Source organism: Epinephelus moara, chromosome 15 (genome assembly GCF_006386435.1).
Source record: "Epinephelus moara isolate mb chromosome 15, YSFRI_EMoa_1.0, whole genome shotgun sequence".
Classification (NCBI taxonomy): Eukaryota; Metazoa; Chordata; class Actinopteri; order Perciformes; family Serranidae; genus Epinephelus; species Epinephelus moara.
Genome location: NC_065520.1, coordinates 7,209,351 through 7,225,796, shown reverse-complemented (window position 1 = coordinate 7,225,796; position 16,446 = coordinate 7,209,351). Strand labels below are relative to the sequence as shown.

General features: G+C 44.8%; 1 protein-coding gene across 2 annotated transcripts in view; it reads left to right on the top strand.

Annotated features, from left to right (window-relative positions):
* Window positions 1–16,446, top strand: part of hecw2b (HECT, C2 and WW domain containing E3 ubiquitin protein ligase 2b) — a 37,940-nt gene that overhangs the window by 13,988 nt on the left and 7,506 nt on the right. For both annotated transcript variants that reach the window (XM_050063170.1, XM_050063169.1), the window contains exons 2-14: window positions 1,256–2,424; window positions 6,575–6,682; window positions 6,850–6,944; window positions 10,462–10,537; window positions 10,629–10,798; window positions 11,002–11,144; window positions 11,695–11,795; window positions 12,355–13,307; window positions 13,409–13,553; window positions 14,040–14,189; window positions 14,749–14,850; window positions 16,025–16,175; window positions 16,274–16,377. In XM_050063170.1, the coding sequence (XP_049919127.1) occupies window positions 2,037–2,424; window positions 6,575–6,682; window positions 6,850–6,944; window positions 10,462–10,537; window positions 10,629–10,798; window positions 11,002–11,144; window positions 11,695–11,795; window positions 12,355–13,307; window positions 13,409–13,553; window positions 14,040–14,189; window positions 14,749–14,850; window positions 16,025–16,175; window positions 16,274–16,377 (2,686 nt within the window). In that variant the 5' untranslated portion in view covers window positions 1,256–2,036. The remainder of the gene's footprint in view (window positions 1–1,255; window positions 2,425–6,574; window positions 6,683–6,849; window positions 6,945–10,461; window positions 10,538–10,628; window positions 10,799–11,001; window positions 11,145–11,694; window positions 11,796–12,354; window positions 13,308–13,408; window positions 13,554–14,039; window positions 14,190–14,748; window positions 14,851–16,024; window positions 16,176–16,273; window positions 16,378–16,446) is intronic.

The window sequence follows — 16,446 nt, the reverse complement described above, 5'->3', positions numbered from 1 at the left end:
TCTTTACTTAAACAGTAAGAGTGTAAACCAAATAAAAATATCACTCTCAAAAAACCAGAGCAGAAAACAAATAGTCAGTTAACTAAGTTGACCGCTACTCTTCCTACCCTTCCCTCCGTGTGTGTCTGCCGTCTGCATGCTGGCCTGGTGGATTGATAGTAAGAGCTGGAGCGAATCGCTGGAATGGACTGCTTGAATCGCGAGCGCTGGAGCGGATTCCGTGAAAAACTGGATCGGAGTTCTTGGATCTGCATTTTTCCATGCAGTCCGATCCAATGCCGATGCCCGTTTTTTGCTAATATCGGCGGCCGATACCGATCCGAATGTCGGATCGGGACATCCCTAATTTTCAGTGTAATTTTGTAGATTGAGGAGATTATTCTGTAAATGTGAAATGTGTTATCTTTTTTTTTAAAGCAGTAGTTTCACAGTTTGGGAAATACCCTTATTCATGTTCTCGCTGAGAGTTAGATGAGAACATGGATACCACTCACGGTGCTTTATCTGTGGCTAGAGCAGGAAGTTGTTTATCTTAGCTTAGCTCAGCATCAAGACTGAGAGCCGTTAGCTGTTGAAAAAGCTAAAAAATGCAAAAACCAAACCATAAAGAGCAAAGAAGGACTAGAAACCTTTTGCATTTATGAACATGCTGAGAGGAAGTCCCCTTGAGAGGCCCTCAAATTCTGGATATAAGTGACCTAATGTGAAAACCTCCTGCTGTTACCCATCAAAACATACCAGACAGGCATGTGGTTGACGTCTTATGTTAATGCAGAAACTCAGATGACAGCAGGCTAAACTTTACTCATAGCAAATGGTGTCGATATAGGATTTAGAATTAAGCCGCTGCAGTTGTCGTAAAAAGAGATTCTGCACACCTGTTTGTGATATTTCTCACAAGAATAACAACAGCCATCTTTCTGTACCTTTTATCAGTTGTCACAATCACACACTGAAACTCTAAACATCAAACGGATCATGGAAGCATTGATCATAGCGCCTGATTTAGATGCATTAGTGGCATGGAAAATTACTGTTGGTTGATTTTGGGGTGAACAGTCCCTTTAAGTAATGAAGAAAAGGAAATATATGGCACTGATGTTTAAAAGAATCAAATTAAAAGTGCCTATTTACTACACACACAAAGTATTGACCGTAAAATACTCACCATCATCCCTCTTTTTGTCCCCTTGTCCTCCTCTTTCCCCTATCACCTTTCTGACTTCCTGTCTCTCTCTCTCTGTCTCTCCTATAGGTCTTCCCTCCACCCCTCTCCTCCCCGTGGAACATAGGATCGCCCTGTCATCACCCCCTCCTCCCTGGACAGACCGGCAGAAGGATTACCGGATCGCCTTTCATCCTTAATTCCTCGTCTCTCTCTGCCCATCTCCCACCTCCACCACTTCCCTGTATCATAATGGATACCTGGATGATTTACGAAGTACTCTAGTGCCCTAGAGCAAGGCATTGCTCTGCTGTTGACACTCGAGTGTTAGTCAGGATGGACAGGCGTCCTAGGGTGTTGAGAGAGATAAATCAACATCAGTGTTCACAGTGGAAACGTGATATCCATGACTGATCTAAGAGAGTTTAACTATGTTTCAAACTGCCTCGTGACACCTCGACTGACCACTAGTGGATTCTGGGAGTTCTGAAGTGCCTTGCCCAAGGGAACGCCAGCAGGGCCAAGGACATGTACATCAAGGAACCCTAAATCTTTTTTTTTAAGTTGCTTTGGACAGCTTCTCTTGTGATTACTCCATTCATCTGTCTATACCTCTATACCTCAATCATTTCTCCTTTTGTCCTCGCTTCATTTTCCCAGCATTCATTGCTTCTTCAGTTTGGTCTGGTTCACTTTTAAGCTAAAGGGCCCAAGTGTCCCTTTCCTTTCTTCCTTCCTCCCTCACTTCCTTCCCCCTCCCACCCCCTTTGTTTTGTTTTTTGCCTCACCCACCTGGCCTCCACCATTCGCCCCTCTCTCGCAACGNCGCTTCTCGCCCCCTCCCTTCTCCGCCTCCTCTTCTGCGGGAACCATGGCGATGGCTGCCACCGCCTCCTCCTCTCCCTCATCCTCGTCTTCCCCCAACGGCAGCGCCCGGGAGCACCTGCTGGCGGTGCGTCGGCGCACCCCGCACACTCGGCCATACACGATTGGTCCGGACAACCTGCGCAGTCTGTCGGTGCAGGGCGGGAGCTCCACCTCTTCGTCCTCCTCTGCTATGTCATCAGGGAGTCAATCAGAAACGGCAGGGGTGGGACTCCAGAGGGCCAACAGCGACACAGACCTGGTGACATCAGACAGCCGCTCATCACTCACGGCGTCTACGTACCAGTTGACTTTAGGCCACAGCCACCTGGTGATTTCCTGGGACATCAAGGAGGAAGTGGATGCCACCGACTGGATCGGCCTGTACCACATCGGTGAGCAAACCTGCTTCAGGGGGGCGACCTCAAGATCTATGTTCTGAATTTCATGGAAGCGTTGATATGATACAACAAGGGCCGCGCCTAGTGATTAATGTCTAATATCAGTTAACCCCTCAGTTATCTTTTGCTGAAACAACTTCTCGTTTAGGGTGTAAAGTTATAGAAAATAGTGAAACACAGCCATCAGTTTCCCAGAGCCAAAGTTAATGTCTTCAGATTTTACTGTGACAAGCAGCAAAGCTATTATTTTCATAATGAATCAGTAGAATATACAAATATTTTAATTTAAAGATATTTCCTTATGTTCCGGCAAAAATGCTGGTAACCTCATTGACCTTTCTCTAAGCCTCATCCCTGTTCGTTACTGTTGTTACACCTGTCAAGCTTTTTATTCTTGCATGCCACATTTTTAATGTAAAATTAAAGTTCACAGTGCTTTTTGAAACAAGTCATTTCCAATTGATGGACACAGGTTTTCTCGGCTGAAATGACAGTTTTATCAGCTGCTGGCGAGCTAATTCACATCAGCTCTGTAAGTTGGCTGAAAACTCCATAGCCAGCTTTTAATGGTTCCAGCTGACTCATTTAATACAAGGGATTTTTGATGGCGACATGTTATCATGCTAAAAGACCGAGGCTGTGCTGTATGTCCCAGACAAAGAGTCAGCATCCTGATCAGCTGATAATCAGAAGAAGACATGATAGCCTTGCACAGTTAGAGTTGCTAAGCTATGATTGGACAAGTGCTGTTAGGAAGAGGGATTTTCGAACAGTTAGATGATTAATGAACGAAGCGTTTCACCGCTAACATCTTGTCAGCATATCGATGCAGTCTTGCCTCTATGAATTTCCAGGTCTGATGGGCCTGATGTTTTAGAGGCCAAATACAGTGGTGTAGGAATGAGTCCTAACACCATGAGTTAGCATTTTTGCACTTTCGGTTCCCTCGTCTCAAAAGCAGTAGGTTTTTGAATTGGTTTTTGGTTAGATGCCTGAAATAAAATGCTGTTAATGAAAGCTGAAGAGACATTTTGTTCTACGACATAAAATAGCTTCCGTCAGTAAATACCCCACTCATGAATTTTTAAGCTTTTTTGTGTCTTACAAAAGGCAATTGTTAATAAATTCCTGAACATGGCTTCGCAGCCTTATGGTGGTGGCCACGATGAAAACATGAGACCACATTATAGTGTAAGTTTTATAAACTTTTTTGCAATAATCCAAAATCCCATGGGAAAATCTCATGTGCTTTTTGACAAGGGAAAAAGGGGGATGTTAACTACTGGGTTGGCCAACAAAAACAATCTGCACCACTATTGCACAACATTTTACTGTGTCACTTTACCTTAAACTGCCTTTTTAAACCATTAATTTTACTGTAACATCACTATAAAATCCAAAGCACAGCAAGTTTTTTAGCAAGCTATTAGCTGTGCACAGCTAGCTCTCAAATGGACTTCCATTGTGGTCTGTTCTTGCTTGCTCATCGTCATCATCATCATCATGCTGTCCGTGTTCCAGCCTCCTGTTTCTCACTTTCATGTTGTCTCTCCTTCTGTCTGTCTCCCCGCCTGTCTGTCCACTTGTCTTTTTTTCTATTTGTCTGGTGTTGTCATAAGAATTGCCATTGAAGAAATTACAACTTGCAACTCATCTCAAGATTAGAGCATGGCATCAGCCCCGCTGCTGCTGCATTAACTGGCTAATGGATGGTGGGCTTGGGTTGTGTGTGGAGAAGGTGGTGAGAGAAGAGGGGAGGTTATCCTGATGAAAAGTGATGCTGACTCAGCATCAGTAGCACTTAAGGGCAGTATTTGTGTTCTCATATTACACTCTCTCTCTTTCTTTCACACACACATACACACACATTTCAAGTACCTCGTCCTAGAGTGATGTACAGGTGAATGACAGAGCGTGTAGTGAAGTGCAACCTGTCTGTCCCATAATAATACGACAAAAATACAAACATATGCGAGAATTTTTGAATGCCATTAATACAACAATTTTTTATACATACCTCAGGGGACTGTGGTACATTATCGGCATCAGAAAATGGGTTTTCTTTTCATTTCACTATTCTTTTTTTATTTTTTGTCGTGGAAGGCTCAATCCTGAGCTGCCATTAATGTAAGAGACAACCCATTTGCCAGAAAAAAAGTGGCATTGTTCATTTGTACAAACCAAGGCTAGGTTACATTTGCATGTTATTATGTAGCAGATACACTGACACTTTAAGGAAAGGATTATGTTTGGGTTTAAAACACCTGGTTTTAAGGAGCATAATCCCTGCTGGAAAAGCAGTGATGTCTCTGTAGAAAAACAACAGCTCTTTGTGGGTAAAAAACAACTATGTTTGGCACCTTAAAGGCTCTAAACACCGCAATGACTTGCCCTTCTGTGCAGAGTTTGCATGTTATCCCCGTGTCAGTGTGGGTTTTCTCTTGGTACTCCGGCTTCCTCCCACAGTCCAAAGACATGCAGGTTCGGTCGGTGTGAATGTGGGCATGACAGGTTGTCTGTCTCTGTGTGTCAGCCCTGTCCAGGTTTACCCCACCTCTCGTCCAATGTCAGCTGGGATAGGCTCCAGCAACCCGCAACGCCCAACAGGATAAGCAGTTACGGAAAATGAATTAAGCATAAAGAATTTACGATTGTGTATCCATGTTAAATTAAAAATAAATATCTAAAGGGACAGTCACCCAATTACAAGAAGTATTATTCAGTCTGTTATATAGTAAATGCAAGTGTTTTTTATTCCTCTACGCTATAGCAATGATCCAAATGTATTTTCCCAGTGGCTAGTAGTGTTTATTCCGATATGTTTGCATGAGTTTAATGTGAGATAAAAGCCACTCTGTGTTAACAGCTGGGCTCGGTGATGCCCTGCAGTTCTCAGGCTCAGGTGTGAAAGAGCAGCTTTCAGCAGCCAATGAAATACACACCGTTTTACAAAAGCTAAGGGCATCTCAAACCACAGGTGACTGATTTTGTGTGTTCGGCGCACGCGTGTGTGTGTGTGTGTGTGTGTGAGTGAGAGAGAGTGAGTGCATGCCTGTGGACAATCCTCTATCTGAGACAGAGAGACAGAGAGAGCCAGTGAAAGGTGATCTCTCTCTCTATCCCTCCAACCTCTCTGCAGCTCTTCCATGGTATTGACCCATGCAGGGGGATTTCTAGGGTTTTTCTCCCCAGGGGAAGGCACTGTTTCCAGCCTGGCTGTCGGCCACGTTCCCCTGGAGCCGCCTGAGCTCCATAACCTCACCCTGCTGTCTGACCTGTGTGTGTATCAGGGTTCCTGTGTGTGTGTCACACCTCTCATACTTTTATACGGGTTGGATGATTGCAGGGTTATCAGGTCAGACAGGTGTGTGGGTGTGTGGGTGTGTGAGGAATACTTATTTGCTGTCACCAGTAAAGGCTCATGGTTTATTGATGGTGACCTGATGTGACAGAGGGCAAGGGGTGTCCTGTATATGTGTCTGTGCCTGTGCGTGTGTGTGGCTGACATCGGCATTGATCCATTAGGACACGAGCCATTTGTCACTGGACGTACACATAAATGTTTGATGGCTCGACAGGCACAGACAGGGATGTGGTTTATGACCTGAGGGAAGAGTTTCCCTGTTGAAGATTAAACTAGTGAATCCCAACCTTTTTTTGTGAGCCCTTAGGAAGGCCGTGGCTGTAGCTCTTTGACACATTTTCGATATCTGAGTTGTTAGCAGTTCCACCAAAGAGGCATTTCTCCACAGAACTTCTCACATGGTTTTTAAATAATTGTCTCCATCTCATTAAGTAATTTTAATCTGTAATTGAGTCCTCAAGTCTTGTTTTTGTCTCCAGGAAGACCTATAGATACCATTAGAAGAACTACAGTTTTTGGCACACATCTCTTGGATTAAAAAAAGTAACTTCCAACTCTCTCCTCTGTTTACATAAATAATCTTTTGCTGAAGTGTTTGCCCATGCTGCTGCCTCATTAAGTGAGTCAAGACATAGCTGTTTGTGACCTTACTAAATGTCTAACAACTGTGCGGCCTAATTTACATAAGCTTTGTCAGGCCATGTGTGTGTTATTAAAACAGATGACAGAGAAACACAGAGGAACAGCTTGTGAATATAAATGTGTTTGTGTGTTAAACAGATGAGACATGTGTGGCCAACGTTTGGGACTCCAAGAATCGTGGCGTGAATGGCACCCAGAGAGGACAGATCGTGTGGAGACTAGAGCCGGAACCCAACTTCATGGAGCGTGAGTGGACCCCATGGGTGCTGTGTTTGTCTTTGATAAAGTATTCTGCTGATTTTACTTGTCAGTTGTGTAATGTCTTTGGTGGATATGGAAGAGCTTTGTCAAGTCTGAGAAAATAACCATCATGATGTCACAGCAGTGTCTTTATTTGTGTGTTTTCTCCACAGCGGAGACTAAGATCTGCTTTAAATACTATCATGGTGTAAGCGGAGCATTAAGAGCAACAACACCTTGTATCACAGTCAAGAACCCTGGAGTACCGGTATGTTAGCGTGTGTTTCATCGACATCCCACTTAGTTTGTTTCTACTCCTTTCTGTTTTTTCTGTCTTCTATAATGACCTCTATCCCAGTTATGAAAATGTCACGCCCTTAATCCACCATTTGATTGGCTTCCAGAGGCCAGTAATTGGTGACCATATTTATCAAGCATTTCAGAAGTGACTCTTTGTCTTGCTCCATACATGTGAGACCTACATATAGAAAGTGCTGCATTTAGTATTTTCACACCTAATCACCAGAAAAATGTTTCATTGTCTGTCTCTGCAAACCACAGATGCGTTACAATTGTACATTATTATGTAGGGGATACATTAAAACTTTCCATTTCTTTGTGTTTCAACATCACTTTGGTTAGTGTGTGGTGAGGTGTAGGCACAAAAACCACTTAGTTATGGTTAGGAAAAGATCATGTTTTGGTTTAAAATATCCAGTTTTGGTGGCATAATCTCTGCTGGAAAAGCAGCAGTGTCTTGATAAAAAACAGCATTCAATTTTCGGGTCCATGTCATTGGTCCAACATCCCATTAGTCCGACGTCCCGTTGTTCCGATATGTGATTATACTAGGCTATACTGTATTTGTGTACCATAGAGGATCAGCAAACGCAACAAAAGTAGGCTACTGGTCGAGATACAAGTGCCATAGAGAGAAGAGAGTGAAACACCATAACCTCCTGTTATTAACTCTGGGGTCGGGGTTGTGTGGGGAGCTTTCCGCGGTGCTGAACGGCTCCCGGTGGGCGTATTTCTGCCTTGATGGTGCGCCGCGACCGGCTCTGGGTCAGCTGGGAAAGGCTTGAGGCGAAGCAGGCTCACGGCTTATGTGTTTGCCACTTTCTTTTTCATTTTAACCCACACCATGATCTTTTCCTAACCCTAACCAAGTGGTTTTTGTGCCTAAACCTAACCAGACCTTAATCACAGGGCATCATGATGATTTTGGAACAACGGGACTTCACAACAATGGGTTTAATATGGTCGAAACAATGGGATGTCAGACCAATGGGCTGTCGGACCAATGGGCAGTTCCCCAATTTTCATGGCACTATCCTTGGTGGAAAAACAGCAACAGGTCATGAAAAAACAGCCACTATTGGGGGCTAAAAAGCCACAGAATACACAGCCACAAGTTGCCAGAAAACAGCCACATTTGGGGGCTAAAAAGCCACACAGCACACAGCCACGGGTCGCAAAAAACAGCCATGTTTGGGGGCAAAAAAGCTGCAGGACACAGCTACATGTCCCAAAACAACAGCCACTGTCGTGGGCTAAAAAGCCACAGGATACTCAGCCACAGGTTAGCAGAAAACAGCCACTTTGGGAGCCACACAGCCACTGGTTGCAAAAAAGCCACCTTTTAGGGGGCTAAAAAGCTGCAGGACACACAACCATGTTTTGCAAAAAATCAGCCATGTTTGGGGGCTAAAACGTCGCAGAACACACAACCATAGGTCGCAAAGATACAGCCATGTTTGGGGGCTAAAAAGCCGCAGAACACACAGCCATGGATTGCAAAAACCAGCCATGTTTGAGGGCCAAAAAGCTGCAGGACACACAGCCATAGGTCACAAAAAAGCAGCCTCGCTTGGGGGGCTTAAAAGCTGAAGGACACACAGCCACAGGTCGTAAAAAGCAGCCACATTTGGGGGCTAAAAGCCATAGAACACACAGCCACAGGTCACAAAATAACAGCCATGTTTGAGGGCTAAAAAGCCGGAGGGCACACAGCAATAGGTCGCAAAAACCAGCCATGTTTGAGGGCCAAAAAGCCACAGAACACACAGCCATAGGTCACAAAATAACAGCCACGTTTGGGGGCTAAAAAGCTGGAGAACACACAGCCACAGGTTGTAAAAAAACAGCTATGTTTGGGGGCTAAAAAGCCACAGAACACAACCAAAGGTCACAAAAAACAGCCATGTATGGGGGCTAAAAAGCTGGAGGACACACAGCCACAGGTCACAAAAAACAGCCATGTTTGGGGGGCTAAAAAGCCACAGATAACACAGCCTTAGGCCGCAAAAAACAGCTATGTTTGAGGGCTAAAAAGCCAAAGGACACACAGCCATAGGTTGCAAAAAACAGCCATGTTTGAGGGCCAAAAATCCACAGAACACACAGCCATAGGTCACAAAATAACAGCCAAGTTTGGGGGCTAAAAAGCTGCAGGGCACATAGCCACAGGTCGCAAAAAAGCAGCCACGTTTGGGGGGCTAAAAAGCTGCTGAACATGCAGCCATAGGTTGCAAAAAATCAGCCANCTAAAAAGCCACAGAATACACAGCCACAAGTTGCCAGAAAACAGCCACATTTGGGGGCTAAAAAGCTGCAGGATACATAGCCACAGGTCGCAAAAAATCAGCCACGTTTGGGGGCCAAAAAGCCGCTGAACATGCAGCCATAGGTTGCAAAAAAGCAGCCATGTTTGGGGGACTAAAAAACGCAGGACACACAACCATAGGTTGCAAAAAACTGCCACATTTGGGGACTAAAAAGCAGCAGGATATACAGCAACAGGTTGCGAAAAACCACTCACATTTGGGGACTTAAAAACACCCACATTTGGTGGCTAAAAAGCAGCAGGAAACACAGTCACAGGTCGCTTACCTGCAAGCAGCGAAGGGTCACTATAAAACAAACAGTTTGGTTGTTGGTCTTGACCAGTAGTCTGCAGTGGAATGCAGTTTGCAGGTGTCTCATATACTACGTCACATTAGAAATGTCGATATGATACATATGAAACATATAAATGTAACATAGTCATGGCTTTGCAGTTACATACAGTGCCAGTATTTTCATAGAATTTTACCAATGCCTAACATTTCAAACTACAATCATGGCTTCTACTCTGCGGCTGTTGCTTAACAGCAGTGTCACGTCCTTCTTCTCCGCTTGCTCTGCTGGAAGTTAGTGCAGGAGGTCTTGTGAATATCTTAAAGGTAGAGGTGCTATTACCCTTAGGTTAGCTCTCAGTGTGATTCCTTGAAAAAGATTCTGGTACACTATAAATATAGTACCTGGTTATCAGCTGCAGATCCTCCCTCTTCTTCCACTTACACTGTGACTAAATAAAGGCATGTCAGTGTCCACTTCAGCACAGGTTGCTTTAAGAAGAAAATCTTCTCTGCCGCTGCCTTTAACCCCCAGAATTTATTGGGTAACATATTTTGGCCTCCGCTCAGCTAAGACCAAAGCTGGAAACAAATTTAGAGATGGCAGGGATGCAGTCAGAGTCAGTGGAGGGAAGTGAATGAAGAAAGTAGACGTCCCTGAGCTCTTGGCAGCACAAACTGAAGCGGAGAGACATTTACTCCAGTTGAGTCAGTGAAATTTAAGCAGTCAGCTTGAATCAAGAGCATTTTTCTTCCCTCTTTGTTGTCCCTCCTTTTAACGTTTCATCAACTCTCTTTTTTTTCTCAAAGAGTCAAATCAGTTCACTCTAAAAATGGGATGGACAAGTGATCCACTCACTGCTCTTCTATTGGTTGTTTTCTCATCAGGTGGGCAGTGAAGGCCAAGTCGAGGACCAATCAGGGACTGAACACTGTCGGAAACTAGTCAGCTTCACCTTATCAGGTACAAGGACTCATTCAGTGGAACTGTGGTGTATTTGTGGTCCAGTATAATATACACACACATACTTACAGATGTGTGTTTTGCACTGCAGACATGCGAGCAGTGGGTTTGAAGAAGGGCATGTTCTTCAACCCTGACCCCTACCTGAAGATGTCAATCCAGCCTGGGAAAAGAAGCGGCCTCCCCAAGTTCACCCACCACGGCCAGGAGAGACGCTCCTCCATCATAGCTAACACCACCAACCCTGTGTGGCATGGGGAGGTCAGCACGAACACATGCACCTACAGAAGCACACATCATGGACCGGCACTATTGTGTCTTTACATGTTTACTGTTGCCAGGGATAGTGACCAGAAGTTACAGCGAAAAAAAGCAGAGAAGGAACAAACAAAAACTGTAAATATACCGAATTTCCACATGTTGAAAATATTTTTATTTTTTTTTTACTATGGATCTTCCTGTAGAAATACACCTTTGTGGCTCTGATGACTGACGTGTTGGAGATCGAGGTGAAGGATAAGTTTGCCAAGAGCCGACCAATCATCAAGAGGTTTCTAGGTCAGCTGATCCTCCCCGTGCAGAGACTTCTAGAAGGGCCGACAGCTGAGTGAGTTAACACACACACACACACACACACATAAGGTTGTAATTGTATGAGACTTCCACGGTACGATAACCGTGTCTGAAAATATCACGGTTTCATGTTATCATAGCCTTAAAGGAATGAAAATGAAAGGGTTATTTTGGTTGAACCAAGATTTCTCAGACAGAAGAAGGGGACGTCTGAGGAGGTCGCACAGTCATCTGACCTTCAGCACTTAACCACAGTGACTCAACAGTGTGCAGTCAATATCGATCAATGCGTCCTAATCAGCTCATTGTTCAGGCATTGGATTGATATTGATCCACAGCTCAGGACATCATGTACTCTCCTGAAGCATGGTGTATAGTATGTGTACATTTTGACAGTTAATGGTAACAGGACGTAAACAGCGACAGTTGTTCATATATTCAACAGTTTGATTTAGATAAATGTCAGAGACATTGTGCATGTGTAGACGTGTGTTCTCTGATAATGTGTCTTAACTCCTTTGTGTGTTTGTGTGTGTGTGTGTGTGTGTGTGTGTGTGTGTGTGTGTGTGTGTGTGTGTGTGCAGCGATCAGCCAGTCAGCTACAGCCTGTGTCGTCGTCTCCCTACGGACCATGTGAGTGGGCAGCTTCAGTTCAGAGTGGATATCACCTCCACTGGACATGAAGGTGCGTGTGTGTATTATAATGTTCTGGGGTAATGTAAATGAGCAACACACCCTTTTAATAAACAAGATGTTCAGTTGTGACAAACTAATACACTTAGAGGGGATTTGGAGGAGTGCTCAGTCAGATTGTGTTCATGGGAACAATGAAACTTCTGGTATGGATACCTGACCTTCAGAATAAATGGGGTGGGGCGTTAGATAGTGTTAAGATAAAGTCATTTGTTATTTATACCCACTGGATGACTGGATCATATTCTTTGGCCGAAGAATCCACGACTATTAAACGTGTCCTGGCCTGTGTTGTTGTCAGACACTTTTAATAACAATCTGAACCTGTCAGTGGTGAAAACAAACACTTTAGTGGCTGTAAATTGACAGCAGGTATTACAGTACAACCTGTCACTCAACACTGAGCCTACTGTTGTTCCCATTAATCACTTAGACACAAAAACATGGCAAAATAGGGTCTAGGCTGAAAAATACCATAAAAATATATCTTTAATATCTCAAATTTATCCCCAATCTTCTTTTACCTCTCCCCCATCCTCTCTTTCTTTCAGAAGCCTCCCCAGATGCTGTGGGCACCATCCTAGGCAGCTCAGTGAACGGTGACCCTGGAAGTCCCTCAGACGATGAAGACCTCCCTCACGCATCCTCCTCCTCGCGCGTTGCATATGGGCCTTCTCCCACAGGATCGGACGAGGGCTCCCTGTTAGTTAACGGTGCTTGTTACTATGGCGATGACAGTGTGTGGCGGGAGCCTGGGCAGATGGCAGAGGAAGATCTGCTTGCTGTGGCACTGGGCGGCCACACTCACCGGCAGGTGTCACTCAACGATTACCTGGATGCCATTGAGGCTCCCAGGAGCCCCGGGGACCGACCTCTTGCGGGGCCTTCGCCGAAACTCCGCTCTAGCTTTCCAACGGACACACGGCTCAATGCCATGCTGCACATAGACTCAGATGAGGATGAGGAGACGGCAGGGCAGCACAGGGAGCAAACACAGGAGACGAGGACACAGCAGAGCATAGACTCAGCCTCATCGAGGAACTCGGCTACATCGGAGTCTCAACAAGGGAACGAGGGTTCAAAAGAGGAGCCGCAGGGCCAGACTGGAGCTGGGACTGGGACTGGGACTGGGCCTGGAGTTGGGGCCACAACAGAGGCAGGTTCCTCTACCAGTGCTCAGCCTGGAACTACGCCTGCCGGGGCCGAATCTGGAGCTGGAGCTGCTGAGAGTGCAGTCCAAACACAGGAAGGAACACCAGCTGCTGCTGCTGAGACTGAAGCTGGGGTTGGAGAAGCTGCTGGAGCATCAGCTGAGGCTGCACACATCACTGGAGAACTCTCCACAGCTTCCAGCTCATCTCAGGCATCAGGGGCTGAGGCAGCTGCGGCAGCTGGGCCCATGGAGTCTGTGGGGGAATGTACCTGTCAGGAGCAGAGTAGCAGAACAGGTGCAAACCAGGAAGTATCCCTCACTCCCTCACTTGGTCCACTTTCACCCATTCAGGTGAGCAGCTGTAGTTTGGTGATCAAACAGTACATATCTTGGATGTCAGCTGGAAAGTTACAAAGTTTCTTCTCCACACTTTTTTCCTGTCCTTTCCTCAGGAGGTGGAGACAAGAAAAGAAGTGGCTCCTAAGGCAGAGGAGGAAGGGGAGTCATCAAGCAGTGAGGCCAACGGACCATCAGCAGCAGCTGGTGCATCTACGAGCAGCATCATAGCTGACCAGGGAGGAGGGACCTCCGAAGTTGGTAGGTGGTAAATGTTTTTGTTGTTTCTTTGTAAGGATTCCCATTAGCTTTGCCCTTAAGCCCTAGTCTTCCTGGGGTCCACATTTAAAAACATGCATTAAACATTACAGTCAGAGCAAGAATTTGGCCATCTAGGCCCCTTATCACCCTTTTGAAAATCATATGCCCATCAGCCTCTGTGGCCCTGGAACCCTGCTCTGGCTTGCCTCTCTGCTCTCTCCTTAGTAGTCAGGAATGACAGCATCAACCCCACTGTGTTAGGTGCATGCATTTTAACGGACAACTTTTATAATACTAACAAAATAATATTAATTGTAAACAAACTAAAATCAGGAATGAAAACCTACCTTCATACGATATCATATGATATGATATACATACATACTATGGCTGCCAGTAACATGCACAGGCAGCCGGATCTCACTCTGCTGCTTTTATCTGCCTCCTTGTTACATTACACTCATAAAAACATGTTGTTAATTTCAGGAGCAAGAGCCAGGAGTCAGGAGGAGGAGGATGGGGAGGTGTGGAGGAGGAGGCAGTCCATGCAAGCTTCCGGAGGCGTGGCCCAAAACCAGGAGGCGTGCGCAGCCAGAGAGAGTCAGAACGGGGCAGTGGGGGTGGAGAGAGAGACAGGTGAGATGCAGGATGATCTTGGATGTTTTTTTGCTTTATTTTTCCAGTAAAATAAAAATGAAAGAAATTAAATATTATAGCAACACTTACAGATTTCCACACAGCCTTCCCTGACTTTTTATCTATTTATTTCTTTAAGTATCTACAAGTCAGATCATTTTTGTTATTATTAGAATGATCCCACGACTAGTATTTATTGTATGTTGCCACAAATCTGACATTAGAGGAACATCCCCATGCAGTATCTGGATTGGCATCTCTCCACATCACAGAACAGAAGGGATCAGGGAGTATTTAATAAAAGACTGGAGCATTATTCAGATCAGATCATGTTTTCTGCACCTGCCAAAAAGCTGTTGGATGACACAGAGAACAGTTGTGCTATTTAACCTTATGACAGTAGTAGATAGTAGTAGGTTGTGCAGTGAGGATATGAGCCAGCTGTAGGATCTTATATTTGGAAGGTCATCAGGTTTTGCAGCTTTGGTTTTACATATAAAAAGGGGACTTTTCTACCTTTTCTTCTATTCAAAGTGATGCATGGCCAAATGTTTTGCAGGTGCCACAGCTCAGGTCAATGGCCACCAGTCCGTTCGCTCCCTGCCATCTGTGCGCCATGACATCAGTCGTTACCAGAGAGTGGACGAGCCGCTACCACCTAGTGAGTGTGTGTGTGTCTGTGTGTGGGTGTGTGAGTGTGTGAGAAGATAGATAGATAGATAGACAGACAGACAGACAGACAGACAGACAGACAGACAGATAGATAGATAGAATGTCTTATTGAATTGTTGTGATTGTTTCTGAGGCAATTAAAACTGTTGGACAGATATTTAGGGACCTCAATATACTTGATTTGTGTGCCTCTGTTATCATCTGGAAGCCGATGAAGTTGTAGAAAATGTGCTGAATCACAATGGGTTCAAGGAGGTAACTTAAACACTACCTTGATTAACTTGTTTTGTGCAGTCCAGTGTTTATTTTTAATGTGCTGTGGTGTAATAATCAACCAGGAGATGGCAGCATAGTTAAAATGTCATCAAGCCAATGCTTGGACCAAGGTCTTAAGTGTTTACCGGTCCAACAACCCTGATTTTCTTGCCAAGAGTTTTGTTCACCGGCTAAATCTTTATGAGACACAAAAAAAGCTGAATCGTCTGCATAGAGAAACAGTTCAGATGGCCAGGCTACCTTCATATCATTAATGTACAATAGGAAAAAAGTGTGCCCAGTACACGCCCTTGAGGAACCCCACAACGTATAGTTTCAGCTTTGGAAAATGGCCCTACCGATCTACTGTCGGTGTCCTTCCCAAGAGTTAAAAATTGACCCATTTAATGGCAAACTTGCGAATCCCCATGGCCTTTAGCTTTAACAGCAGGTTACTATGATCTACAGTGTACTGGCCTAGAGTTTCTTAATCACTTTGTTTTTCTAGTATTTTGTATGATTTACTGTGATTTGCTCACACAAATTAACAATTCACTTCAGCTCACACTAAGTCGTAAATTGGTTAGAAGTGTGTCTCCGCTGGCTTAGTAAAAAAAAACAATTTTGTGACAACTCAAAATATGGCGTATTTTGGATCAGTTTAAGAGAAGAAAGATTGGTAATGTAATCAAGCAAATCAATGGATTCATTACTCTTTTCAGTGGGTGTTCACTCCATTATATCGCTGAAGAAATTCTCACCATCACAGACAAGCCAACAGATGCATGAAATCAATTATACCTTTGTTTGTTTAGATACTAAGCCTCTGAATCTCCTCTTCAGCATTGGGCTTACTATTGTGTGTGTGTACTTACTTATGTCAATTTGTGTGTCTGTGTCTGAATCAGACTGGGAGGCTCGTATCGACAGCCACGGTCGGATCTTTTACGTGGACCACGTGAACAGAACCACAACATGGCAGCGTCCCACCGCTCCCCCCGCCCCACAGACACTCCAGAGGTCCAACTCCATACAGCAGATGGAGCAGCTGAACCGCAGGTCAGAACAAAATGTAGTTGATTTGTCCACTTTTGACATTTCTTTGTTTACTTTAACTGTCACCATGGTGATCAACACAAACATGCACACCTTACCAGGTATCAGAGTATACGTAGGACAATAACCAATGACAGCAGACCAGAGGAGCAGCCAGCCAATGAGCTGCCAACAGATGAGACTGACATGCACCCCTCCATCCCGGGTAATCCTCTCACTGCTCTGCATTCTGGTTTATGTAGTCTGTAAAGCATGTCCTGGAGACTTGATCAGT